At 36.8% G+C, this 27949-nt stretch overlaps 2 protein-coding genes across 2 annotated transcripts; both read left to right on the forward strand.

Moving 5' to 3' along the window:
* The first annotated feature begins 2 nt into the window (after positions 1-2).
* On the forward strand, positions 3-927 carry LOC149620917 (uncharacterized). The gene has a single exon (XM_089855159.1). It carries the CDS (start codon positions 3-5, stop codon positions 249-251), a length of 249 nt encoding a protein of 82 aa, XP_089711285.1. The 3' UTR covers positions 252-927.
* A 12869-nt stretch (positions 928-13796) lies between these two features.
* Positions 13797-27636, forward strand: LOC149620918 (uncharacterized). Its single transcript, XM_089855151.1, has 6 exons — positions 13797-14108; positions 14186-14257; positions 17775-17906; positions 17997-18133; positions 20232-20320; positions 25305-27636. The coding sequence occupies exons 2-6, from the start codon at positions 14189-14191 to the stop codon at positions 25925-25927; spliced, it is 1050 nt and encodes a 349-aa protein (XP_089711277.1). The 5' UTR covers positions 13797-14108; positions 14186-14188; the 3' UTR covers positions 25928-27636.
* Positions 27637-27949: the final 313 nt, after the last annotated feature.

Genomic DNA, 27949 nt, shown 5'->3' on the forward strand with positions numbered 1-27949 from the left:
ATATGATCAGGCATCAACGCATTCACAGTGGTGAAAAACCCTTCATGTGTGATTTGTGTCACTATGATTGCAATCAGAAAAATAACTTGATCACACATCAACGCATTCACAGTGATGAAAAACCCTTCAAATGTGATCAGTGTGATTATGCCTGCTCAGTGAAGAATAATTTGATGAAACATCAACGCGTTCATAGTAGTGAAAAACAATTCAAATGTGATCAGTCATTATGTCAGCACGCAGAAGAATAATTTGATCAGACATCAACGTAATAATCACTTGAATTAATAAAATGGATTGTAGTTAAGAATACTCAGCAATTTAAAGGGTCTCTAAAGAAGTCGGCGGACCGTTGTAATTTTTTTTTTTTTTTGAAAGCGTCGTTATTTACATCACAATCCCCGGGGGGTGAGCAAAACGAAAGTCTTTCCTTCTAGCAAACGCAGCGGGGGTCTCGGACTCTCGCGGGTCAGTACTGGGAAAACGCCGAAGCAGGGCGGCACTCAACCAATCACAAGAGAGGGGAGGATGGGTCGGGTAAGTTTTTTTGAAAAAAACAAATTCAGCGGTCCGCCGACAGCTTTACAGTCCCTTTAGAACGAGGAAAGAACTCTTTCAAAATGTGTTAATTACGCAACGCGTTTTCATTTTCGTTTCACACATTACTGTTCTTGACAACTGTAGTAGATCCTCAGTTGTAAAAGCCTGTCGTTACGGATTAATCACCGAAGAGGCTAGATCGTATTATAAAATTGTGAAATGTAATTGGCCTAACGTCTTAACGGGAATCTGGTAGTAATGCTATGTTTTGTGTTAGTTCTTTATTAAAAATTACAATATTGAATTTAACCCCTTTTTTAACTATAATTAATAATATTTAAGTAATTATATCTTCGCTATTAAAGAATGATATTGTATCTATAATAATTGATTAATAATTTATTGCTTTGAATCTTAATTTAATTACGTTAACATCGTCATCACTTCTGGTTTCAGAAGAAACGAGAGAGACTGCAAAATTGTCGCTAAGCTAAACTTTACCCTTGACTTCGTACTTGTGTTTTTCACTACTTTGTAGGTGAGGTTTAATGGCGGAATAGAGCTGTTCATATTGTCACGTATATTTTATTATACGTTTATTATTGGGAAGGTTTGCATTCAGTTTTACGCAAAGGTCTAACGAGGAATGAAGTTTGATTAATTTATATATATTTGAGATAGTTGTTTCTTTGTTCTTTATGACATACAAGTCACAATTAGTTAATTTCCAAACTCGACAAAGCTGCAGGGTTGATATCAGTAACACCAGGAATTCAAAAATCTTCAACTTGCCATTTTCTGGGCCCTTCTGCTTCAATTAAAGGGGAGGAGATGTAGAAACACTCACCCCTGCATGACTTCACACCTATTGTATTTGAAATTAGAAGCTAAGTTACATCGACGTAGCTGTCGACCTGTCAGCGAAGAACCCGATTGTAAACAAGTTATCTTTGCGTTGTGTGAACGAGTAAACATGTTATAATTAAATAACCAACGCTAGATTAAGGCGAGCTAAGTCGTCATATTCTGTTAAATGAATAACAGGTAACAAAACAAGATGGCTCCGGCCACAGTACGCTTTTGTGCTTGGCATTATTTAAAATAAATTTCTATCCAACGGGCTGGAACATTTGCTATAAATGGCTTTCTTAATTCAAAATTGATACTTGTAACATAATATGTGACTGGAACTAAAATTATTCAATGATTGTACTCTTATATAAATATACGGCCATCGCCTAGAATTAGCCCCACAGCAATATTTTTTCTTCAGAGTTGATACAATAGATATAAAATATACTGCCAAAAGAGAGAATTATACGTCTGTAAATTTCACTTTGAAACGAATGAAGTTTGAACGACTTTTTCGAAAGTCCATCGGTCCAATTGCAGTGTGGGCTTTACTATAAGAAATTACAGTGTTGATCTTGTAGTTTCATCTGGAACACTTTTTATGGAGGGCTCCAAGTCTAATATGCGTCTCTTTATCTAGGATTCCAAGCCTAATGTGGGTCTCTTTTACGAGGATCCCAAGCCTAATGTGGTTCTCTTTTACGAGGATCCCAAGCCTAATGTGGTTCTCTTTTACGAGGATCCCAAGCCTAATGTGGTTCTCTTTTACGAGGATCCCAAGCCTAATGTGCGTCTCTTTTACGAGGATCCCAAGCCTAATGTGGTTCTCTTTTACGAGGATCCCAAGCCTAATGTGCGTCTCTTTTACTAGGATCCCAAGCCTAATGTGGGTCTCTTTTTCAGATTCTTATGGTGCTGGGCGCTATAGCGGGTAAACACATAAACACTAAAAAAGGCGGGGCTTTTCCACGAGAAAATAAGGGGAAAAAAGAATACCGTTTATAAGCTTATACCTTTTGTCTGCCAAAAGAGGGCAAGCGCAAAAGCAAAAATGTAAATAATCACTATTATGAAACAGAATGAATGTATGTTAAACTTCAACTTGTTTTACTTTGGACATATTAATGCTAAGTTGAGACCATAATAAAACTAGTTTAACAAGCATTCCGTCTGTTTCATTATCGTGATTATTTACATTTTTGGTACCAAAATTGACTCCAAGCACCGCACTTTACAAAGACTACAATCATCATCCTGTAATTAACTGCAAAAATTCAGAGAAAAATTATCCTTCAAACAAAGTAGCTACTAGAAAAATGTTAGTCTTTCATTGAAAAAACAATACATTTCCTTGCAAAAAAAAAAGGTCAGGTATTTTCAAATTAAGGTATTATAGTTCGGTCTACCAACAAATTTGAACCATTTTTCCTAACGTTGGGACTATTTGGGAAATAGCACAAATATAAATCCATTTCTGTGTTACTACAACTCGGGAATGAGCATTATTTTATGAACAAAAAAAAACTCAATGGGCGGGGCTTTACATTTTCCCACTAAAACTTGGCATTTCATTCACCTCTCTATCAGAAATCTTTCTCTTCGCCGATGAGTGAATTTAAACTAATCGCAATTTTTGCATCTAAATTGAGCTGCGTGAAATCCACTCTGTCCAGTATAATATTGAAGAACAACATCACGCTGTCCCTAGTTCTTACCACTTTGAAATCTATTTTTATCATTTTTGATGGGGCTTTCAGTTAACAGTTTTTCCTTGCTTTCTTCTTCCAGTTGTCTTTTCCTGACGTGAGTTAAGAAATTTTCACTGAGTTCTATGTGCTTTTGTAAGGCTGATTCGTAATTTGTACTTCCCATTAGTGATTTGAGAATTTGGACTTGTTTTGTTTTATCAAAATGCATTCGTTTGTACTTGGGAGCTGTAATGCAACACAGTTTATCAATGAGATTATATATTTTTGGAGCTGTAAGGCTATTTCAGCCCTAGCTCGTCACTTGAAAGCAACAAAAAAAAACGCCCTTGTGCATTTCTTGAACTGATTTTTTTAGTTTGCCCCAAGTTTGTTTTACGTCAGTGCCCTGCTTAGGAGTAGGACAGCTATGCAATGCTTGGAAAACCCTACTCCTCCTCCTGCTGGGCAAGAACAAACTACCACGAATTCATTGCTGTCACTCAGGTCCAATTTAACCTTGTGCGGCTCTTCCGATAATCCTGACTTTTGAAGAACTAGCGCTTCAATATAACTTAGTTAAAAATTCTATTGATTTTCCAGAAACGCCACAGCTATTAATATGATTTTTTCTTAGTTCTTGTTCCCCTTGTATTAAGCAATTCTTCCCATTTCCAATATAGTCCATAATTTTGACAATTGAGAGAGCAACAGGTACTAAACAAAGCGAAAACAGTATTACCAATTTTAATACTCTTCATGTTATGACCAAGGCTTAAGTGTTTACATAACTAATGATTCTCATAGCTTAGGTTATTTTAGGCCTTTGGAGGCAGTCGGAGAAGTTTTCCGAAATTTTTTTCTTTAGTTTTGTGTTATTTTTTAAGTCTAGGCATAATCGGTTTTATCAAGCATGCCCTTGCATAAATATATTTGATACCAGGGATAGATGTAATTTTAGAAGCAGGAATGGAGAACGTTTAGTATTTACTTCAGTCCTACTCGTAGCCTATGGAGCCCCTCCCTCCAACACGTAACGACGGGGATGGCAAAAAACACGTAGTTCCTTTTTACCTCTGTCGCTACGACCCGCCTCTTCTTTCACCCCCCCCCCGTCCCCGGGAAGGGTGTCCGGAACTTTGACGCGCGACCAGGTTAATCTGTTCTGCATTCCTGTTTCTAAAATTACATCTATCCCTGTTGATACTAATTCTACCATCTTAAACGGGTATGTGAAGTTTTAATTTCTTTTCTTTCTGTAGGAAAATCTGAAACTCGGCGCAACTATTCTATTGAATGTAAAAGGGATCTAGAACGTCACCTTAGAAAGGGTACTGAAGAGAAACGCTACAAATGTGAAAAGTGTGACTATGAGAGCAACAAGAAGAGTCATTTGATCGTACATGAACGCATTCACAGTGGTGAAAAACCATTCAAATGCGATCAGTGTGATTATGCTTGCACCCGGAATAGTGATTTGTTCAGACATCAACGCATTCACAGTGGTCAAACTCCCTTCAAATGTGATCAGTGTGACTATGGCAGTAAGCAGAAGTGTCATTTGATCATACATCGACGCATTCACAGTGGGGAAAAACCCTTCGTTTGTGATCAGTGTGACTTTGCAAGCACGCGGAAGAATGATTTGATCAGGCATCAACTCACTCACAGTGGTGAACAACCCTTCAAATGTGATCAGTGTTACTTTGCAAGCACACAAAAGAGTAGTTTGATGAGACATCAACGTAGAAATCACTTGGGCAAATGAAAAGGGTTTAAGCATATTCGGCAATTTAAAATTTGAAAGGAACATTTACTATATGCGTTAGTTGTACTATAAAGAGTTTTGATTTTCGGAATAAATATTTTTCTGTTCTTGACAAGTGTCACTGACTGAGAAAAAGATTCCAATCGTAATTATGGATTAATTACCACACCGGATTTATGGTTGTGTGCTTTTAACTATACCACCATATTTTAAAATGGCGGCCAGAACTAACCAAATGTCTTAACGGCAACACCGGACCTCTTTTCTAATAATAATAATATGATTTTGCTAGTTATTCATAAAACCGTAACTAACGAAATTTCAATTTATTAGTATCAATTTCGTCTCAAACGCTTTATTTAACATCACTTAATATTACAACTGGAATTACAGTAATTATATCTTCGCTTATCGTAATAATTGACTAATTTTATTGTTTAATCTCCCTTTTTCTCCAAGGTATTATTTAGTTTCGTTGCTTCCATGGCAAATTTGACCCTCATACCATAAAGTTGTTTTAAATTTCGTTCAATATTTTTCTCAATTCTTGCCATTCTCTTCTCAAACTTTTTCATAATCTTTTCCTGGTGTTTTTGGATACGTTTTTCAAATTGCTCCAAGCGCCTTTTCAAACGTTTGAGCTTTTCGAACGAGCTCCATTTTCCTCCCGGAGTGACCAGCCCCTCGGAACTTTCATAACCACTTGAATTGCCTGCAGTTTCTTCAGGTTTTAACGTAGCACTCCTGGATCGTCATTTGCGTCCTTAATTCGTCATCAGCTCTGGTTCTGAATGGTTTGAAAAGGAACAACAGAGATAGGAAAATAGATGCAAACTCTAACTTTACCGTTGCATTCATGCTTATTGTTTTTTCAGTTCTTAGTAGGTTTATCCATGGTCAACTTAGATAGACTTCTTTCGGCGGTATTAAGTTGGTCATGGTTTTTCACTAGGTTTAATGGCTGAATTTTAATGTTTGTTCATATTGTCACGTATATTTCAGTAAAAGACCCATTTCAAAAACGGGGGGAGGGGGTTGTGAAGCATTCTCGATATAGGATTTCAACCGAACATCCGGTATATGAATTCAAAGCCGTCCACATCAAAGTTGCCAGTCCACCAAAGTTCTTTTGTTTGAAGCCGTGTCTAACTCTAACGTCTTGGATCCACATAGCGAATGTTCGATCTTAGGAAAACAAAGTGGTCAATTTTAAACCCGACTTTTCAAAAAGGTCTAATTAGAATTATATGAAAAAGCATCGTTCATTAATGAAGGTTATTAAAATAATCATTATCGGCGGAGTTATTTTAGTACTTTAGTCAGATGTAAATAGCAGTTCTTGTTGCTATAACTAGGTGTACCTAAGGTTTAGCACAACCTAAAAGTGGGGACTATGGTAAAATTTTACGGTCATGCATTTAATTAATTAATTTCGATTAACTCTGTGTAGGAACTTGGGAAAATGAGCTTGGCTCCACCCCAGCGCCATTAGGGTATGTTTTTTTTTGTTGTTTTTTCTTTTTTACAGAATGAAAGCTATTTAAGTCCCTCCTCCTGGTATGTTTTTAGCACTAATGGAAGCTAGCGTGTCGTTGCATGACATAGTACTGCCAAGTCCCTATTGTACCTAATTTTCATTAGAGAGAGTCATTTGCTATTGATGAGATATATTTATTTGAGGAAATAAGGATTGACTTAACCGCGAAATACCAACTTTTACAGAGCTGGTCATTAAAATATTAGCTTGTTTTGAAAAAGGTCATAGGTATTTTTTGCGGTCAAGTCTAGCAGAATCTCCAATATTTTCCCGACATAATACTGCGTCTGCGAGAATCACTCGGTACAGGGCCGGAAATAAGAAAAATTTCTTATAGGACATGTGTCCAGACTCCAGTGTGTTTTTGACAGAAAAATTTATAGGAGTGTGCAAAAATAGTATCGCTTCTCCATAGTCAAGCTATCAAAGCTTCGGAAAATTTATTGGTCAAACTGTCCAGTGACCCCTTAGTTTTTAACATAATTATGGGACATTTTAAAATTTTATTGGACAATGTTCAGTGTCCTGACTCCTGTGCTTATTTCCGGCCCTGATTTCGGTTAGGAAGAAGCTAAACTGTCTGCTAGACGTTCTATTTTTTTTTCTTTTTTTTTTGGCGTTTGCGGTTACTAGTAGTCAGGGCCGGAAATAAGAAAAATTTCTTAAAGGACATGTGTCCAGTGACCCCCTATTTGACTGGAAAATTTATAGGACATAGTCCACTGGAGTGTGCAAAATAGTGTCACACCTGCATAGTCAAGCTATCAAAACTTCGGAAAATTTATTGGTCAAACTGTCCAGTTACCCCCTTAGTTTTTAAAAAAATTATGGGACATTTTAAAATTTTATTGGACAATGTCCAGTGTCCTGTGCTTATTTCCGGCCCTGCTAGTAGTATTCTGTCTATGTTTAAATGTTCTAGCAGACGACGCATAGGAGAATTTCTAGTTTCTGTAATGCCAAGGAGTTATAACTACCTATAGGGAAACAGCACGAACAATTCAGTGACGTCACCGGTTTGTAATTTTTTACCGCCCGATTTGAATTTTGAATCGGCCGCCATATTGTATGTGTCGCCCTCTACAAAAATACATTGAACTCTCGAAAGATGGTGCTATACTGTTGCGTTTTTGAATGTAAAAGCAAAGCTGTTGCTGAAAGTCGTGAGATATTGTTTAGAATTCCAAGAATAATAAGAAATCAAGGTAAAAAAACCTTGGATTTATCAACTTTTGGGACGTAATCATTTAAGCCTTGGCTCCAATTTACCGTATTTTTACAGTAAGGATCCTCATAATTAACCAATGAAATTTTTTCTATAGGCCTATACCTTTTTTTAGTTGTTTCGGCTAAAGTTTCTAAATAATCTGATGTATCGAAATTAATTTGTTGATTTGCCATGTCTTCCACTATATTTATAAGGTGCTTTTTACCAATAATTCACATACAACATGGCGGCCATTAAATAAAAACAAATCCAGAGGTCGCGGCTTCCGGGCGTGACGTCACTAGAAGGTCAAAAACCGCTTCATGCTGTTTCCCTATGAGCAGGGCCGGAAATAAGAAAAATTTCTTAAAGGACATGTGTCCAGTGACCCCCTATTTGACTGGAAAATTTATAGGACATAGTCCACTGGAGTGTGCAAAATAGTGTCACACCTGCATAGTCAAGCTATCAAAACTTCGGAAAATTTATTGGTCAAACTGTCCAGTTACCCCCTTAGTTTTTAAAAAAATTATGGGACATTTTAAAATTTTATTGGACAATGTCCAGTGTCCTGTGCTTATTTCCGGCCCTGCCTATGAGTAGAATTGGTAGAAAATGTGTTGAGCTAGAAAAATTCTAATTAGGAACCCCGAATTAATAAACTGGTCCCACCGTCTATTTTTTCCAAAAACCATAATTAATAAAGTTGTCCCTGGGACCACTGACCCCAAATTTTGGAATAAATAAACTGGTCCGAGCAATTAATAAACTGGTTTTGGACTTGTAAACCCGTCCCATTTCGGACGCTACTAATTTGCATAAATTTGCAGCAAACCAATTTTTTTGCATAGGGCCGCCATTTTCAAAAGTTTGCTTCAAAAATACTATTGCATAAATTCTGCAAACTTTTTCTTGCATAAGGCCAGTATTTTCAATAGTTTGCAGCCAATATACTAATTTGCATAAAATTCACCAGCAAACTTCCCCATGCATAAGGCCGCTAATTTCAAAAGTTTGCTACAAGAATACTAATTTGCATAAATTTACCGAAAACTCGATGAAACTCATGGTTTTTTCAAGGAAACCTATTAAGTTATTTACGCTCATAATTTAGCGATTAATTGTACACCATAATATCAAGGGTTTCACAGGTTTCAAACCAAATTTGTATTTTGCATAAATATTATATATCATGCAAACTCGATGAAACTCATGGTTTTTTCAAGGAAACCCATGGAGTTATTTACGCTCATAATTTAGGGAATAGTTTTAAGCCATAATATCAAGGGTTTCAAAAGTTTCAGGCCAAATTTTTATTTTGCATAAATATTATATAACATGCAAACTTGATGAAACTCATGGTTTTTTCAAGGAAATCTATTAAGTTAATTACAACTTTAATTTAAAATTTCCATTTCGAATTTATATTACCATTTCACAATTGAAATTTTCTTAACATTAAGTTTTTTAACAGGGATTTTTGACATGCATAATGTTTAACAAGGGATGGTGGAATAAAGTATAAATGGAACAAAGTATAATGGGAACATGGCATAATAACGAACAGGAATAAAATATGTATACTTGGAATAGTGTTTATGCCGTATTTAAAAACCGGAACTAGGTATGGGGGAAAGAACAAACTCGTAAAATGTCATTCCTGGACTAAAGTATTAATGACCCTGAAGCGAGTACTGCAGAATAAAGTAGGCCTATAGTTGGATTTCCGTATTGATCAGAGTGGTCTACTCGTCGCCAACCAACACAGAACGGCGAAAACGTGAATGGGCAACACTAATTTCTTGTTGATGTAGAATTATTTAGCCATGGTAGGAGGAACATTTTAATTTATTATACTATGTTGAAATAACAGAGAAAAGAAGGAAGGAGATATTATCAGTATAGTTGCGCGGGATCAATGTGTCGTGGGAATGTAGGTACCGAAGAATTTTGTTGACTGTGCGCAGCTTTCTCGCGCATATTGGTGTCACAGGTTCTCTTCTCTATGCCACGACATCACCAAAATTGTTTGGAAAATTTGGCCAGTACACTAGATAAGATAAGCCAACAACAAAAATTTAAAGTATTCTTTAAATTTTAAAGAAAAGTTGGAAATAGTAGGTTTTTTGTTATAAATTCTTACATTTTGGGCACTTTCCAAAGTTATTTGGTAAGAAGTTTGGGCTAGTTTAAGACTCTCGGTCTTTGAGTTGGGCTAGAAACTTGCCTTTTTTAGCCACATCGTTTGATGTACATCTAACGATGGGGATATTAGTTTGACTTGGTCTGAAGAAGAAGAAGTAGTACTAGTAGAAGAAGAAGAAGAAGAAGATGATGATGAAGAAGTATCGTTCGTCTTTTTAAAGAGAGAATGAAAAGAGTGATTGATGATTTTCAAAGGGAGAGCATTATGATTTGTCTATAACTGTGCATTGGGAATGTACTCTGCACATATAAATTAACACACTTAGAGTGAAAAGGGATAAATTGTGTTAAGGTGATATTTTTCATTCATTGGTGATTTTAAAGGAGAAAGGATTATGATTTACCCATGACAGTACAATGCGGATGCTCTGTAAGAATATTAATGAACAAACACTAGTATCTGTATGTCTTTTGTGAACACACAAATTTGTCTTATTGCTGAAGTTTTTCGTCTCTTGCCAGCACACACAAAGCTTGGTTACAGATTTGCGCGTGCTGACAACCGATGCTTTAACAGAATATATACAGAATAAGCTCTCGTTCGAGATAGGGAGTTGCCTATCCTATAGCGTGAAAACTAATTTCCTCACGCGCATTCTTTATCCATGGTGGTACTTTACTTTGGACACCGCTAACCAATTACAGCACGAGATCATTTTAGAAATAAATAGCGCGCTTTCGTAGAAAGTTGAAAGAGGCTGACCGACCCCCTCTCCTTTTCTACCCAACCGCTATGCTAAGCTCTATGCGGAAGATCGTCGTTTGTTCCATGGTCTGATAAGCCCCTTTAAGCTAGGAGGATATATTGGTGAGGGAGTTTTCGACTGACCGTTTTCCCATTGAAACGCACTTACAGATTATCGGCTGTTTTTTCCTCCGTTTTCACTCGTTCTGGGTTATTCTTAACCGCGCAACTAGTTCCGCGCACATCGTCATGGGGCTTCGTGTGTTTCTGTTGTTTTAATTTTTGGTAGACGCTTAATGCGTCGCGCTGCAATTTTTTAGTGCTTTAACGGAACATTTATCATTATTTTTTACCTCTCCGTGTGACGTAGTCCAGGAGAGGTTCTGTAACGGCCGTGTCTGTGTGTCTGTCTGTCCGTTGTTACACCCACGTGACCGCGTTCGCAGTTTGCGTAACGGAGCAAATGTGTTCGCCATTTCCGAACTGCTTTCACAGTCACGGAAATGGCTTTCTACTTGAGTTCTCACACCACCATCTTCTGGTCTTTGTCCATCCCACACGGACACCAGTCTGTTCTTACTGGCTTCTAATCACCACCATCTTCTGGTCTTTGTCCATCCCACACGGACACCAGTCTGTTCTTACTGGCTTCTAATCACCACCATCTTCTGGTCTTCGTCCATTCGACTTGGACACCAGTCTGTACGTACTGGCTTCCAATCACCACCATCTTCTGTTCTTTGTCAATCCCACATTGACACCAGTCTGCACTTACACTGGCTTCTAATACCACCATCCACTGGTCTTCCGTCTATACCACATAGACACCAATCTGTATCATTGGCTTCTACTCCATTATCATCGTTCGGTTTTAGGATATACGCGGCGATCAGCTAGGGTTACGAGAAACGTCAAGCCTCCCTAAGGTGGGATCGCCACCAAAGGTTTTCGCAATTGCGCTTTTTCCTTACTATTATGATGGAAACGAATCGTATATATACCCCAAAATTTGAAGGAAGCGGGCAAGAGGGGGACCCTTCACTTTAAACGTCAATATTAGCAAAGTTTGAGATGATAATAGGTATAACTGTATTTTAAACGATTTAACTATTATTAATGTTAATTATTGAAGATTAAAATAATTAAAAATAATTATATTTATTTAAATATCAAAGATAAACCTCTCGTGCAAAGAGATAGATTATCATTGCCTCCTATATCTACCAAGGCCCGTGCATGCGATATATTTCCTTCATTGCCACCTATATCTACCAAGGCCCGTGCATTGTGATATATTTCAATAATTGCCTCCTATATCTATCAAGGCGCGAGCATTGTGATACATTTCATTCATTGCCTCCTATATCTATCAAGGCCCGTGCATTGCGTTATATTTTTCAAAACAACAACAAAAATGGGAAGCTCCTCTCAGAAACATAATAATTTCTTATCTCTGTATATGAAATGAAAATATGGATAATATTGCGCTCCTTCTTTAATGGTATGAATCCTTGCCTGTCTATTAATATTTTACGTAGGAGTAATACGTTTTTAGCGAAGTCTAGAGAGGATAAACATAAGCGAGATTGTTTCGGAGAAAAATACTGCTTTCACTAATGGGTTTATACTCCTTGTTACTGTTGTATAGAGTAATCATGATAAAAGCTTAAAAAATTACGAGAGGACAGACCTTTTTTATCCTCTTGTTTTATTCTTAATAAGAATATAAAACATTTATTTTGTATCAAAAAATATTTTTTGGTGCTAAGATTGCTTTAAAAAATCCAAACGGTTGGGCATTGGTAAAAAAAACAAATGACATTTTTCAAATCTAATGAGATAACGCCCACCTAGTAGAAAATTGCCTTTTTTTATCCGCGGGAGCCATTCTTAATGAGAATTTCGATGCTAGTAGGTTGTCAATTAAACTACCGGTATATTATTGTTGTTGGAAATTGGATATTAAGTCAAATTAAGTGGTTGTGAAGAGCCAGCAGGTTTTTGCCGCTTCTTTTTGTGAGTATTTGATTTTTGTATGTAAAATGGAGGAAGATAATGTTGAGAGTTAGGATGAAATGCGGAAGCGCAAAGCGCGGGAAAGGATGAGGGCAAAAAGGTCGACGTTTTCATTGAATACTTAAGGTTATATAATCTTCTCGACACGGAGAGGTAATATTTTGGTTTTCCCAACTTGTCTAATAATATTTTGTAATTTGAGTCTGTGTGTGCTTGTGTTCCTGAAAAAATCAATAGTCAAGAGCTATCGAAGACTTCCAGACCCCTATATCCATTTATACTTTATTCCACCATCCCTTGTTAAACATTATGCATGTCAAAAATCCCTGTTAAAAACTTTAATGTTAAGAAAATAAAAATTTCAATTGTGGAATGTTTATATAAATTCAAAATGGAAATTTTAAATAACGTTGTAACTAGGTTTCCTTGAAAAAATCGTGAGTTTCATCAAGTTTGCTTTAAATATCAAATTTATGCAAAATACAAATTTGGTTTGAAGCCTGTAAAACCTTTGATATTATGGTATAAAACTAGTCGCTAAATCGTGAACGTAAATAACTTAATAGGTTTCCTTGAAACAACCACGAGTTTCATCGAGTTTGCTTGTTTTTATACTTTTTATGCATAATAAATTTGGTTTGAAACCTGTGAAACCCTCGATATTGTGGTATAAAATTAATCGCTAAATTATGAGCGTAAATAACTTAATAGGTTTAATTGAAAAAAAAAATGAGTTTCATCAAGTTTGCATGTTATATAATATTTATGCAAAATACAGATTTGGCCTGAAACTTATGAAACCCTTGATATTATGGCTTAAAACTATTCCCTAAATTATGAGCGTAAATAACTCCATGAGTTTCCTTTAAAAAACCATGAGTTTCATCGAGTTTGCATGTTATATAATATTTATGCAAAATACAAATTTGGTTTGAAACCTGAGAAACCCTTGATATTATGGTATAAAATTAATCGCTAAATTATGAGCGTAGATAACTTAATAGGTTTCCTTGAAAAAACCATGAGTTTCATCGAGTTTTCGGTAAATTTATGCAAACTAGTATTTTTGTAGCAAATTTTTGAAATTAGCGGCCTTATGCACGGGGAAGTTTGCTGGTGAATTTTATGCAAATTAGTATATTGGCTGCAAACTATTGAAAATACTGGCCTTATGCAAGGAAAAGTTTGTAGAATTTATGCAAGTTAGTATTTTGGAAGCAAACTTTTGAAAATGGCGGCCTTATGCAAAAAAATTGGTTTGATGTAAACTTATGCAAATTAGTAGCGTCCTTTCCTACCCTGGGGCCTGGGCCGCCCGCCCGGCCTTACCTATACCATCGTCTGCTACTATGACTGCTACACAATCACAATTTAAACCTAAATTGGCCCCAAACCTGAAGGGTTTTTGAATTTTTGTATTGAATTTTATTATTATTCTAGAACTTGTAGCCTTTCGATCTTCTCTCACAATTATTTTGACAACACTGGGGGAATGATTTTCGCAAAGTATTTGCTGTTTCTTTTCGATAAAATAGCTCCAGTAAGTTAGGTCTTTAGAGTCAGACATTTCCGAAAGGACTTTAATAAATCTTCAAAGGGCGGCCCTTAAAAAGGTACTTGAGAAATTATTGGACTATTCCCTGGTTTACACAGAAATTTTAAATTTCAAAAAACTGTACTTTGTTTATAGGAAATGGAGGAGGATGATTGTAACTGTGATCATTTAAGCAAAGATGATCAAATAAAGGAACTAAAAGCCAAGGTGAGTTTCAAAGCCTAGCGTTTTGGGCAGTACAGCTGCAGCATGAACCATCCAAAGCAAGTCTCAGCTGTGACTATAGTTTAGTGTAACAAAACGGCACTAGATGCTCCCATAGTCGAGGGATGGAGTTGACTGACCCAATAAGCTTATCAAAGGCTAGGTCTAGCTCCACCCTTAAGGACGATTTCTGATTGGTTCCTGCCTTTGGCTACATAAAATTGGTGTGTAGAAGGTTAATCAGTCTATTAGGGGCGCCACAGGAGCTGACATATTTACTTTAAAGTATAAATCGCGATAGAAAAACCTTAAGTATTGGTGGGTGATTGGAAACACCATAAGCCTATGGTGATAGGTTTATGGAAGGAAGCACGTCCCTCATTTATTATATAAAAAAAGACTTGGTTTGCCCAAGCCTTAAAAACAAAACGATAAGAGTTTTTCCAGTTGACTGAAGCGTGGATATTATTTTTTTCTCTTGAATTTTAAAGACAATCCGTATTTTACTACTCTTTAGAATTTAATTCAATCTCCTGATTTTACTGCTAATGGATTTATTTCCTATAAATTAATTGAAATAAAAAATTACTTATCTCAGATTTTTCAACAACAATTCCATTTTCCTGAAATTTTTTTCTTTTCAAGGGAGAACGTACTTTAATTTTCAAATAATACTCTCATTAATAATGTGTTATATGCGCGGTCTTTTCGAATACAAAAGGGGGCTGTTATCACCTTTCTTATATTTGGTAAAGGTGTTCGTTTCTTCTTTAAGCACAGTCACAATTTTTGAACTGTGTATATCAGTACTTGTGGGGAAGAATTTAGAAGTGTTGGTTGAGTTGCTGTTTAGTTGACAACATTATGAAAAATTGATGTGTTTAAAACCTTTTGAAAGGAAAATTCCCGGTGATTAAAAAAGAGAGCGTCAATTTGATTAACTTTACACGATATCCCTCAAAATAATAGCTGCATGATATAATCATGGAGGAAGGATACGAGCTATGGGCTCTATAGGAGAGGCCAACTAATAGGCGCGCGGGAAGCCAAAAAGGGTCATGGTGGCGCCGCCAGACGGTGAGTAAAGTAACTAAAGTTTTAATAAAATTCAAAACCATGTCGAGAACAACAAATCGAAACATGTGGTTAATAATTGATTGCAGCGCTCCTAACTCCAAAAATAATAAAGGAAATGCTAGAAATTTGTCTTTTTTCCGATTTCCCAAAAATACCTGTTTTTTTACACGTTATAGACAGGGCCGGAAATAAGAAAAATTTCCTAAAGGACATGTGTCCAGTGACCCCCTATTTGACTGGAAAATTTATAGGACATAGTCCACTGGAGTGTGCAAAATAGTGTCACACCTGCATAGTCAAGCTATCAAAACTTCGGAAAATTTATTGGTCAAACTGTCCAGTTACCCCCTTAGTTTTTAAAAAAATTATGGGACATTTTAAAATTTTATTGGACAATGTCCAGTGTCCTGTGCTTATTTCCGGCCCTGGTTATAGACCAATAATTTGTTTGAACTTTAGTTACTTTACTCGCCGTCTGGTGGCGCCACCGTGACCCGTTTTGGCTTCCCGCGCGCCTATTAGTTGGCCTCTCCTATAGAGCCCATAGCTCGTATCCTTCCTCCATGATTATGCCTTATTGACATGATCCAAGTTGCATTTTATTCATCACTTACCAGTTTAAACGTTAAATTTTACACGATATCCCTCAAAATAATAGCTGCATGATATAATGTTTCAGGAAAATGGAATTGTTGTTGAAAAATCTGAGATAAGTAATTTTATATTTCAATCAATTTATAGGAAACTAATCCATTAGCAGTAAAATCAGGTGATTGAATTAAATTCTAAAGAGTAGTAAAATACGGATTGTCTTTAAAATTCAAGAGAAAAAAATAATATCCGCGCTTCAGTCAACTGGAAAAACTCTTATCGTTTTGTTTTTAAGGCTTGGGCAAACCAAGTCTTTTTTATATAATATCTGTTCCTTCAGCCTTAATTTGTATTAATTACATTTTATTTTTCACGCGATGCTTTCCAGCACTGGTAGCCAGGTGGCGCTAGTATCTACTTGTCTACTTTTTAGTATAGGGAGTTGCGAATCCTATAGAGCGACGAATGTTTTTCACGCGCATCCTTTATCAATGGTCAAGCCATCAAAACTTCGGAAAAATTTACTGGTCAACCGTCCGGTGACCCCTTTAGTTTTAAATAAAAATTACGGAACATTTTAAATATTTATTGGACAATGTCCAGTGTCCTGTGCTTATTTACGGCCCTGAGATAATTTCACCTATCCTAACCTGGGCCGGAAATAAAAACAGCACACTAAACTTTGTCCAATAAAATTTTTAAATGACCCATAATTTAGAAAATCGCGTCAGGGATTTTCTATTTATACTCAATCCTAACTCTTATTGATAATCTCTACTGAGCTTAAGATTACGACGTGAAGAGAATTTTCAGAGTTAGACCCAAGGTTTCGCCACCAAGGGTGTGCACTTTTTTCATAACGAACCTTTACAGCAATAGTCTAGCAAAGGCACATCTCTCAGTGTAAAGTTTAGTTGACCTTTTTGACTTTAAAAAAAGTTATTTCCAAATTTCCATGCGCCAGCACGCGCACATTTCATTGAAAGTTTGTTATTTAAGAATTTTTCCTTCTATATATTAAGAATCTTTATCAAAAATTGACAACGAGCTTTCCAAGACTCGAACCGGCAATGTTTTGCCTCGAATGCAAACGCGTTATCCATTACGCCACATGCACGTATTTGTAACAACAACAAAAAAATTATCCAAACATTGTATTTATAGGATTATTTCTTTTATGATGTATAAAAGATCTGTAAAAATAAACACCGAGCTTGCCAGGATTCGAACCCGCAACCTTCTGCTCCGTAGGCAGAAGCGTTATCGTTTTCGCCACAAACCCGTTGGAGGCAGAACAAAATGCTATGCAAACAGTGTAATATATGTAACGGTTTTACCATGATTTATTAATTAATTAGAATAAAATACTTAGACTTAATTGTTCTTAATCAAACTTCAGAAGTTCAACATTCCATAGTTGCTTGATAGTTCAAAAGTGTTCCGAACCTTAACTTCGCAGTAGTTTCTGAGTTATTCGATGGAGTGGAACACCAAAAATCCCACGCTTTTCTATGGGACGCTAAGCCTAAAATCTGTGAATTATATCTTTAACATTACGGGAGGGTGTGGGTTCTTATCTAGATGGGCCTACCGGCCCTCTAGAATAGGGTTATTAAAGGGCCCCACAAGAGCCTTGTGGGAGCTCTATGCCTACACACACAAACTGCAGACTCGCTTTTAGTTCTTGCAAAACTACCGCGCCCGCAAGCCTCTGGTGGCGCCCTTGACGAAAAAAATCCCTTCTGATCCCTCTTTGTTCACTTCATTGGCTTCTTTGTTTTCTTTCTGGACACTTTAAAAGACACGCTGCATTTAAGAAAGTCCTATTTTGTAATGCAGTCTATTTTTTCAGTGTAATGGTTTAATATCAAACATGAAAGAAGTGAGAATGACAATTTTATTTACGATAAATAAGAAACTGGATGAAATTGAAAGGCTCAATGGGGTCATTAATGAGTTGGAAAGTAAAATCAAGGATCTGATGGTTTGTAACATTCTTCATTTTCAAAGTCGATGTGAAAGAGAATCAGGTTAAAAGTGTTCATTCAATTATTGTTACTTGTTTAAAACATAGGAGGAAAGTGGAATACATCCAAGAGCCAACAATGAATGCGTGGAATTAGAACCTGTTGAAAATGATTTACGGTTGAATGAACAGGAATTTATTCTTCCAATTGTGATAAATAAACAAACAGAAGAACAAATACAAAGGTATTTAAAGCAAAGCGCGGGTCCAGTGGATCCCCTACAAGTTGACTTTCCTTACGAACTCCAGTTTTGGCCTGGCGAAGGCAGGAGGCATTTGTGGGCGGGATTTATAAGTGCACTTATAAATCCCGCCCACTAGCCTTCGCCAAGCTAAACCCGGAGTTCAGGAGGAAAGTCAACTTGTAGGGGATCCACTGGACCCGCGCTTTGCTTTAAAGCAAAAAACCAATGAGAACTTGTCAACGAGGGCGGAGCTAAAACTAGCCTTTGCTAAGCTTAGCGGGCCAGTCATCTCCACCTCTCGACTATATTGTGTCATTTGTTTAAAGTAAACCATAGCCAGGTCTCGGCTGTGGTTAAGTTTAAGCTCAATTAAAGTTTTTTATTTGACTGACTAATTCTCATCCATCAAACTTGATTTGTTAAGCTTTGCCACGAGAATCGTAAATAAAATCAGAAGTATAATGCTTCTCTTTGAGAGAAGTGTGCCACAAAGGCGGGGTAATTGTAACATGATTCTTTCCAACATCATTTTACATTTGGAGCAAGGTTACTATTAAACCAAATCACACGCGTTAAATAGTTCCCTCATTATTACTCTATTAGTGCTTAAGTATTTGCCTAGGCGCATGCGCTTGTGGATTGTTGTCCCACGTCAAGACAATCAAGGTTTGTGCTGGGTTGATTGCCGAGTATTTAGTACTGGCCAAACAGTTATACAGGGTGGCTTCGGTATTTGTGGCCAATAGCTTCTATGGGATAGTATTATTCCACTGAAAATAGTATGTTTCCTACCATATTGTGTTGCAGGATTGATAACGTGAATAATAGATATGTAATGCAATAGACTGCTGTAATCGAAATAATGTTTAACGTATTGCCTACAGTTTAAAGGGAGGGTGAAGTAGAAAATCAAGTGATTTTTTATCGATTTTTCTACTAATTATAAGACTAGTCTGCATAGTCAAACATCCAGGAAATACTTCCGAATGATTTTAAAATTCAAATAAGGTTCAGATTTTAAGGATAATTTTAAACAAGGTCCTCCGACCAATCGCGTAACGCCCTGTCCTTTTATTAACAAAATTCTCGTGGCACGTTCCGTGTCGAATGAAATTTATCACGAGATTTGATAAAATTTGCGAGCGACGTGATAATCGTGGAGCGAGACATGGAGCGTGCCACGAGAATTTTGTTAACAAAAAGGCAGGACGTTACGCGATTTGGTCGTAGGTCCTTCTTTAATATTATCCTTAAAATCTGAACCTAATTTGAATTTTAAAATTCATCGGAAGTATTTCCTGAATGTTTCACTGTGCAGACTGGTATTATAATTAGCAGAAGAATCAATAAAAAAATCACTTGATTTTCTACTTCACCCTCCCTTTAAACTGTAGGCAATACGTTAAACATTATTTCGACTACAGCAGTCTTTTGCAATACATATCTATTATTCACTTTATCAATCCTGAAACACAATATGGTAGGAAACATACTATTTTCAGTGGAATAATACTATCCCATAGAAGCTATTGGCCACAAATACCGAAGCCACCCTGTAGAATTCACCCCACGTTGTGATGCCCATCTGAAGTTTGTTGAGCCATGGATTAACTAACGCTAGGGATTGTTCACTAACCGGGTTTCCCGTGTAATTCTATCGCCAACTACATGTTCCGAATCATTGCTTGATTCCCCTCTTCATTCCCCCAATTTATTGGACCAAAACGGATGTAGATATAGCGCCATCTCTCGGCAAAATAAATCGTTTTGCCCAATTTAGGCATAGACCACGTGATATTTGGTCCAATTTTCTTATAACTTCTTGTTAGGGATAGTAGCTGCTGCTAGGGGGCGTTTGGAACATGCGTGCGTTATCTTTTTGGGGGAACGAACTATCCCTAGCGTTAGTTAATCCATGGTTGAGCAGGATAGCAAATGTTCAAAAAGGGGTCTCTAGCCTGGGAAGAATCACGTTACATAACTAAAGTATTAAGAGGATACAGAGTGACATTCTTTTACTATTATCCCCTTCTGATAAAATTTATTAATCTTTTATTACTGTTGCTATATCAGTTTTGACGATTTTTTATTTGGATAGTTCGCAAAGTATACCAGCTGAGATTACCAACAACATTTACCAAAGTCTACTTGAAGTGGAAGCCACGAACCTCGAGCAATCTGGTATAGGTATGGTCAAGAATTAATTTACTATAAGAATGCCTAAGTCGAAAAAATCCTGGAAATATCTAGTTTATTATGATATGTTTATGGTCAGTAGCCCTATCTTGGAACACTTTCTCAAGCTCTTTGTAAATTCAGATTTTTCAGTACCAAATAAGTTACTGAAGTGAACAAGCAGACCAATACAATAAGTTTGAACTATTGCCGATCGATTGCACCCATTTTCAGACTGCTAAGACGCGTACTTTTCCTGCAAAATGGGTTTTAGAAAAGGTCGATTTCAGCCCTAACTTGGAACGGTCCGTCCTAAATTGGAACGCCCCCGTCCTAAATTGGAACGCCCCGTCCTAATTTGGAACACCCTAATTTAAATACAAAAAAATCTGAGTTTTTGTAACTAATAATAAGCAAATATAATTTGTTAGCGATGCTACGACCATCTAGCGACCAACGCTTGCCATTTTATACCTGTACATATATTTTAAAGGGCACCGAGTGTCATCTGCTTAAAGCTCTAAAAGTTGGCGCGCTCTCATGTTCATTACGTTTAAACATTGTAAATTAAATGCACTCTAACGCTTATGTACGGTATTTCAAATGAAATAATTACTAAGTTAAATCAAAGTAACCTAAACTGTTATGTTTTTGTGACGAAAAAGTTGTCGAATCTACATTTTACATCAAGTGAGTCATGATACGGTGTTTGGAAGTTTAGTTAAACCCAATATCACTCGGCCAAACATGCTAAATCAGCTAAACTTGGTATCACGTTTATCACTAAATCTGGATACTGGGCTAATAATTACCGTATCTTTTCCGCATTTTAATCTACGATTACGGGACAAACATTATTGGACAGGTAATGAATCAATGCATCTTTTAAGGTCTTTTTTGTTGTCCTTTAGTGAGTAAAACATTAGTTATGGATGTTAAAAGATAGAGTAAATTTCCTTGTTTCGGGGTGTTCCATTTTAGGCAAATGAAGACATATTTTCTATTCGAGTTTTCTCAATAATTTTTAGGCCTAACCTGGCGTTTAAAGTGTTTAATTTGAAGATAAATATCCGAAGTTTTCAATGGAATTGTTTTCGTAAGCCTATGTTTTTCCCATTGGCCGTGAAAGCTTATTTCCCTAGACCCATGGGAGAACTTTCCCTTCATTTTGGAAAAATAAATTATGCGAAATATGAGGTTGTCTAATTATGCCGTGAGTGACGTATCAAGGAGAAAAACCCGCCAAAAATCTTCTCCGCAAATTTGCTTTTGCCCCCCAAATTTCAAGTTTTCGAAGTGTTTTTTCTGTGTTTTCCCTCATATTTAAATATTTATCGAGCATCTTTTTGGAATCAGAAGAGTTGAAACTCAAAAGAGTAAGGTTTTCTTTAGATTTGAGATAATTTTTAAACCCCGTCGCTATTCCTTTAAGTTTCTAAAAATTTTTCCTCATTTAAATTAATACTTTTTTAACTTTAAATTTAAACGGAAAATTGTCCCTGCGAATAATATTAAGCTCAAAACTTGATTACACAAATTCAGCGGTTGAGCCTGAGCTCCGTGGCCACCGGAGTGGGCTCCCACTGCCTCCCAGTGATCCTATAATATCCTATAATTCCTATACTTTCAGCAACTTCAGTGTTTTAGGGTCGCGATCAGTCATTCTTAGAAATTTAATCATAAAAAGTGTGGAACAAAAATGCAAGGATAATGAGTAAGGGAAGGGGGATGGTAAATAAGAATTGACCACTGCTGGAGAGCTGTTGGAGCAATTAAGACTAGTTCAGGATTTCCCGAATTTGCTGAAGAAAGCGCAGCTAGCTCTTTGTATTCCCCATGGAAATGCTGATGTTGAAAAGGGTTTTTCAGAATCATCTAACGTCTGATAGTACAAACATGTCTCTCGCGACTATCAACGCATGCTTAAAGCAAAGCGCGGGTCCAGTGGATCGCCTACAAGGCGACTTTCCTCCTGTACTCCCGTTTTGGCTTGGCAAAGGCTAGTGGGCGGGATTTATATGGGCACTTATAAATCCCGCCCACAAATGCCTCCTGCCTTCGCCAAGCCAAAACTGGAGTTCGTAAGGAAAGTCAACTTGTAGGGGATCCACTGGACCCGCGCTTTGCTTTAACAATCAAAGACGGAGTAAGACCCTACAAACGAAATCTACATCTATTTCCGAAGACAAAGGAACCAAAAAAAAAAATAATTGAAAATTCATTAAAAATGAGAAGAAAAAGCTCAATAAACGTCAACTCGTTTTCGAGGATGCCCATTTCCGCACATTTTTCGAGAATCATAGCCCAATTCCGCACACTTTTTATGGAACATTTCCGCACTCTTTTCACATTGAAATTTTAATTCACCATTTTTTACCATAACCCATTTCCGCACAGCTTGCAAATAAAACATTTTTATTTGCTTGTTGATTGGGTTTGGTTCGGTTCGGTTCGGTTCGGTTATTTTAAGCATGGTTTTCACTTGACCGAAAAAAACTACTTTGCAGCTGGACGTCAAACGTCAGATTTGTTTTTCACGTTGTCGCCCAGCGTTATCGTTTTCACTTAGCGTAGTTCATGCAAATAATGGAACCAAGGCTTAACAGATAAACTGAACACTGCACTAATTGCGAAACATCTATTGTCTTTCTTTTTTGCAATCTTTGTTTCTAATATCATACATATTTGTATCGTTCCTAACCTCTTCAATAAACCTTTCAGCATTGAACTTAGGCATTCTCCGGGATTTACTGACTCGATTAGGAACGAAATAAATAAAAACATGGCGGACCGCGGACGGCCTCTTCCGAACACGCGTGGTCGAAAATGACGTCACGACTCTAGCTTATTGCTGATTGGCTCGTGCAGAGCGTTAACGTTGAACGCGGCCGAAAAAATAGAAAGCTAATATCGCCACACTCAGCGTAATTTCTGTCCAGCGTAACTAGGTTTTTTTCGGTCGTCGCTTGACGTTGGGCGAAAAGTCGTGATTTACGCCAAGTGAAAACCGTGCTTGGGTTAGGTTCGGTAGGTTAGGTTTGGTTATGCTACAATAGGGGCATGCTTTTAAACTTTTGATTTGACCATTGCAATTTCACTATAGATATAGTTTAGGGTTAGGTTAGGTTCCGTTGGGGTTAGGTCAGGTTTGGTTAGGTTCGGTTAGGTTAGATGAGGCTCGGTTAGGTTAGTTTATGCGACAATAGGGGCATGCCATTATACCTGTGATTTGAACATGGCAATATCACTATCGATATAGAAAAGTATATTGATAGACGTAAGCATTAAACCAAGTGTGATTTTGTTAAAAATAGAAGTAAAAGGAGCATTAAAAATAAGTCTGTCGTTAAATAGCATCGAAAATTTTAGTCATAAAACCTCACATTTTGGCTCTTTTCGGATCAATGGGCAAGCAGCGTAAGTTTAAGTTTTTTAAAATGTAATCAACTAGAATTATTTATTTTTTTACTTTTGCAAACTGTGGGGAAATGGGTTATGAAAAAGTGTGCGGAAACGGGCTATAGGTTTTTAAGATGTGAAAAATAAAACTGTGCGGAAATGGGCGACCACCCTCGTTTTAATAGATTCCTATTTTTTTTTAAAAAAAAAACCTAAAATTTGTAATATACGGCAGTCATATAATTTTCCCTTCAAATTTATTTTATAAGCATATTTATATTGCAATAGACTAAAACCTTAAATATTTTCTTAATAATTAACAACCCTTAGTTTCCACTTTCTGATGGGTAAAGTCTTCGCAGATAGTCATATCGATTCGGAGCGGTATTAATTTTTTGTTTTCCGAACCTTGTTTTCTTTAACTTGGTGTAATTTTAGTTCTCGGAATGACCGGTTTTATCAAGTGCTATTGAACATAGTAATGTGTTTGATTCAAATTGTAAGGAAGTTTCAGTTCGTTTGCTTTCTGAAGGAAATTCGAGAAGCAGCGTTCAACTCTTTGCAAATATCGTCCTGAATATAAAAATGATCTTGACCGTCACATTAAAAATGGTACTGAAGAAAAACGCTTCAAACGTGATAAGTGTGACAATACAAGCTCTGAGAACGGTTCTTTGATCAGACATGAACATGATGTAACTGCTTTAAGATCGACGTTGTTTTGCTTAATAAAATCCGAATATAACTTTTTTTTCATATTCCAAAAATCTCGAATGTGGGAGACACAGACTCCCTGCCCTAAAATCAGTGTGTTCAGCTTTTGGACCTAATTCCGCTTTAAACTTAATGAAAACTAATCTTGGTCAAAAAGCCGCTAATCGATGCTCGTTTTTATTCGTTGTGGTTGTAACATATTTAAATGTGTTGGACAAAACGTTCACACTTTCATGTTATTTTTAGGATTCTACATAATTTGAACTGTAGCACTTAACGACCTTTCATCCTCTTGAATAATGAAACAAACTCTTAAAATGCCCCCTTTCCCAAGGATCTTCACTCTTATCTTGTCATCGCTGGTGCTCATTTCGACCAAAAATACTTTGACAATAGAGAGGGGATGCCGAAACAAAATAAATAAATAACTTGTCTTTGATTCACTGAAAATCCGTTGAATATGTCAGGAGCAAACAAAGTTTAAAATACGATCGTTTGATTTTATGAGCCAAAGTGTCTTCTCCATTTAAATTGATTTTCATCCTCTTCTAATTGATATGCTCGTTCGTTTACTCATCAGCTAACGCCTTTGATCAACAGCGCTTCTTTTCATAAACACTGTGTTTTCGTGCACATTAACGTTTTTATGAAGTTAGTTTGAATGTTATTGTATTTTTGATACAATAGAGTGGGTGCATGAACAAAACAAATTGGTAACTTGAAGCTCGGACATCCATTATTGTTTCTGAACTTGTTTCGTTTGCCTTTGTGTCTTTTTAAGCCTAAGCATAACCTGTTTTATCAATTGCCTTTGAACAGTGAGATGTTTGTGACGCTACGTGTATGATATCATATGAGGTTTTAATCTATTTCCTTTCTGTAGGGAAATCCAAGAAAAAATGTTCAACTCGATACAAATGTTCACCTGAATATGAAAGGGATCTTGAACTTGACATTCGAAAGGATGCCAAAGAAAAACGCTTCAAATGTGATCAGTGTGACTATGCAAGTACGCAGAAGGTTCATTTGATCAGACATCAACGCATTCACAGTGGCGAAAAACCCTTCAAATGTGATCAGTGTGACTTTGCAAGTACGCGGAAGACTGATTTGATCAGACATCAATGCATTCACAGTGGTGAAAAAACCTTCAAATGTGATCAGTGTGACTATGGATCCACGCAGAAGGTTCATTTGATCAGACATCAACGCATTCACAGTGGCGAAAAACCCTTCAAATGTGATCAGTGTGACTATGCAAGTGCGCAGAAGAATCATTTGATCACACATCAACGCATTCACAGTGCTGAAAAACCCTTCAAATGTGATCAGTGTGATTATGCATGTGCGTGGAAGACTAATTTGATCAGACATCAACGAATTCACAGTAGTGAAAAACCCTTCACATGTGATCAGTGTGACTATGCAAGTGCGTGGAAGACTGATTTGATCAGACATCAACGAATTCACAGTTGTGAAAAACCCTTCATATGTGATCAGTTTTGATTATGGCAGCACGCAGAAGATTAGTTTGATCAGACATCGACGTTATAATCACATGGACTAATAAAATGGATTGTAGTTAAGTATGCTCACTAATTTAAAACTTGGAAAGAACCATTTCAAAATGTGTTAATTGCGCAACGTGTTTTAATTTTCGTATATGTTAAATTTTCGTTCCATGGTTTTAATTTTCGTTTCGCCAGAAGTTAGATAAGGGACTAGAAGTAAAGTGCTCTAGCATTGGTAATAGATCCTGGCACTAGTGAAAATATTTGAGGATTTAATGCCGCTTCTATCGCGCCTACAGTAGAGATAAAAAAATTGGTCGAGTTCCAAAAACATTTCCTACCCCTTTCCCCTCAACCTAAAGCCGCGGAACACGGACGCGGGTGCTTGAATCTAGTTCGGCCGTCTACCTTCGCGAGCGTCTCACGTTTTCGAGGGAAAATTCAGAAACCGCCACCAGAGGGCCAACCGTTGGTGTCTTATCAAGAATATTCACTTTTGCCAAGTGAAAAATTTGGTTACCTCGATACTTCTAGTCCCTTATCTTACTTCTGGTTTCACACATTACTGTTCTTGTCAACTGTAGTAGATATACTCACTAAGAAAAAAGTTTTCTTGTAAAAGCCTATTGTTACGGAATAGCCACCGGACGGGCTATATCGTATTATAAAATTGTGGAATGTAACAAGCGTAACGTCTTAACGGGAAACTGGTAGTAATAATATGTTTGTGTTAGCAGAAGTCCATTAAATTAGCCTAGGAAGTAACCAAAAGCGGGGCTTGGGACTCCCCTTTCTTGTGTAGCAATACTGAAGAAGGGCGACACATTCGCCACCTGGCGATAATTTTTCTCAGATTTCCGGTTTAAGCGCGACTCGTACGCCAAAATTTGCCCTATCGAGAGAGAAAAGACTATTGGCTGAAAACGCCCCCTTCCACAGTAAAACCGAGCCCTCATTAGCATAGGAGAAAGGATGGGGTGTGAATTTTGGAACAGTCAAGGTCATTCAGTTTTTTATGACTCTTCATAAACCTATTGAAAAAAACTATTTAAAGGGAGAGTGAAGTTGAAAATCTAGTGATTTTTCATCGATTCTTCTACTAATTACAAGACCAGTCTGCATAGCCAAACATTTAGGAAATACTTCCGAATGATTTTGAAATTCAAATTAGGTTCAGATTTAAAGGATAATTTTAAATACGGAGGTCCGACCAATCGCGTAACCCCCTGCCTTTTTATAATTAGTAGAAGAATCGATAAAAAACCACTTGATTATCTACTTCACCCTCCCTTTAACAAGCGTAGCCGTTCCTTTTTTTAATTTTTTATAAAGCAAACAATCTACCCTTTGAGATCCAGCGTTCATGGGCTGATGAAGTCACGCCCCGCTCACGTCAAGAAAGACTTCCTAGAGAGGAGCTCGAGATTTCTAACAGGGTTAGGAAAGGGGGAAAAATTTAACCCACTATCCATGGAGTTAGAAGGAGTTTTTATCCCAGCAGAGACGTATGCTATACCAGCCATTGTAATTGTTCACTTCCTAGGCTAATTTAATGGACTTTTGGTGTTAGTTATTTTTAAAACCTTCACGAAGAATATTGAATATAACCCTTTATTTAACTATAATTAACAATATTTGATATCACAAATGGTATATCAGTAATGATATCTTCGCTATTAAAGAATGATATTTTTAACATAATAATTGATTAATCATAATTTGCTTCTTTACTTCAACTTCGCCATCACTTGTGCTAGTTGGTTTCAGACAACAAAATTGTCGCTAAGCTTAACTTTACCCTTGACGTCGTACTTGTGTTTTTTCACTACTTTGTAGGTGTTATCATGCACCTACAGAGGTTTAATGGCACAATATGGCTGTGCATATTGTCACGTATATTTTATTAGACGTTTATTCTGGGAAAGTTTGCATTCAGTTTTTCGCAAAGGTCTAACGTGGGATCAAGTTTGAATTATATATCTTTTTGAGAAAGTTATTTGTTTGCTCCATATGACAT

The sequence above is a fragment of the Phalangium opilio genome, unplaced genomic scaffold, assembly GCF_054372755.1.
Source record: "Phalangium opilio isolate 3A_F unplaced genomic scaffold, DU_Popi_V2 ptg000209l_1, whole genome shotgun sequence".
Taxonomy (NCBI): domain Eukaryota; kingdom Metazoa; phylum Arthropoda; class Arachnida; order Opiliones; family Phalangiidae; genus Phalangium; species Phalangium opilio.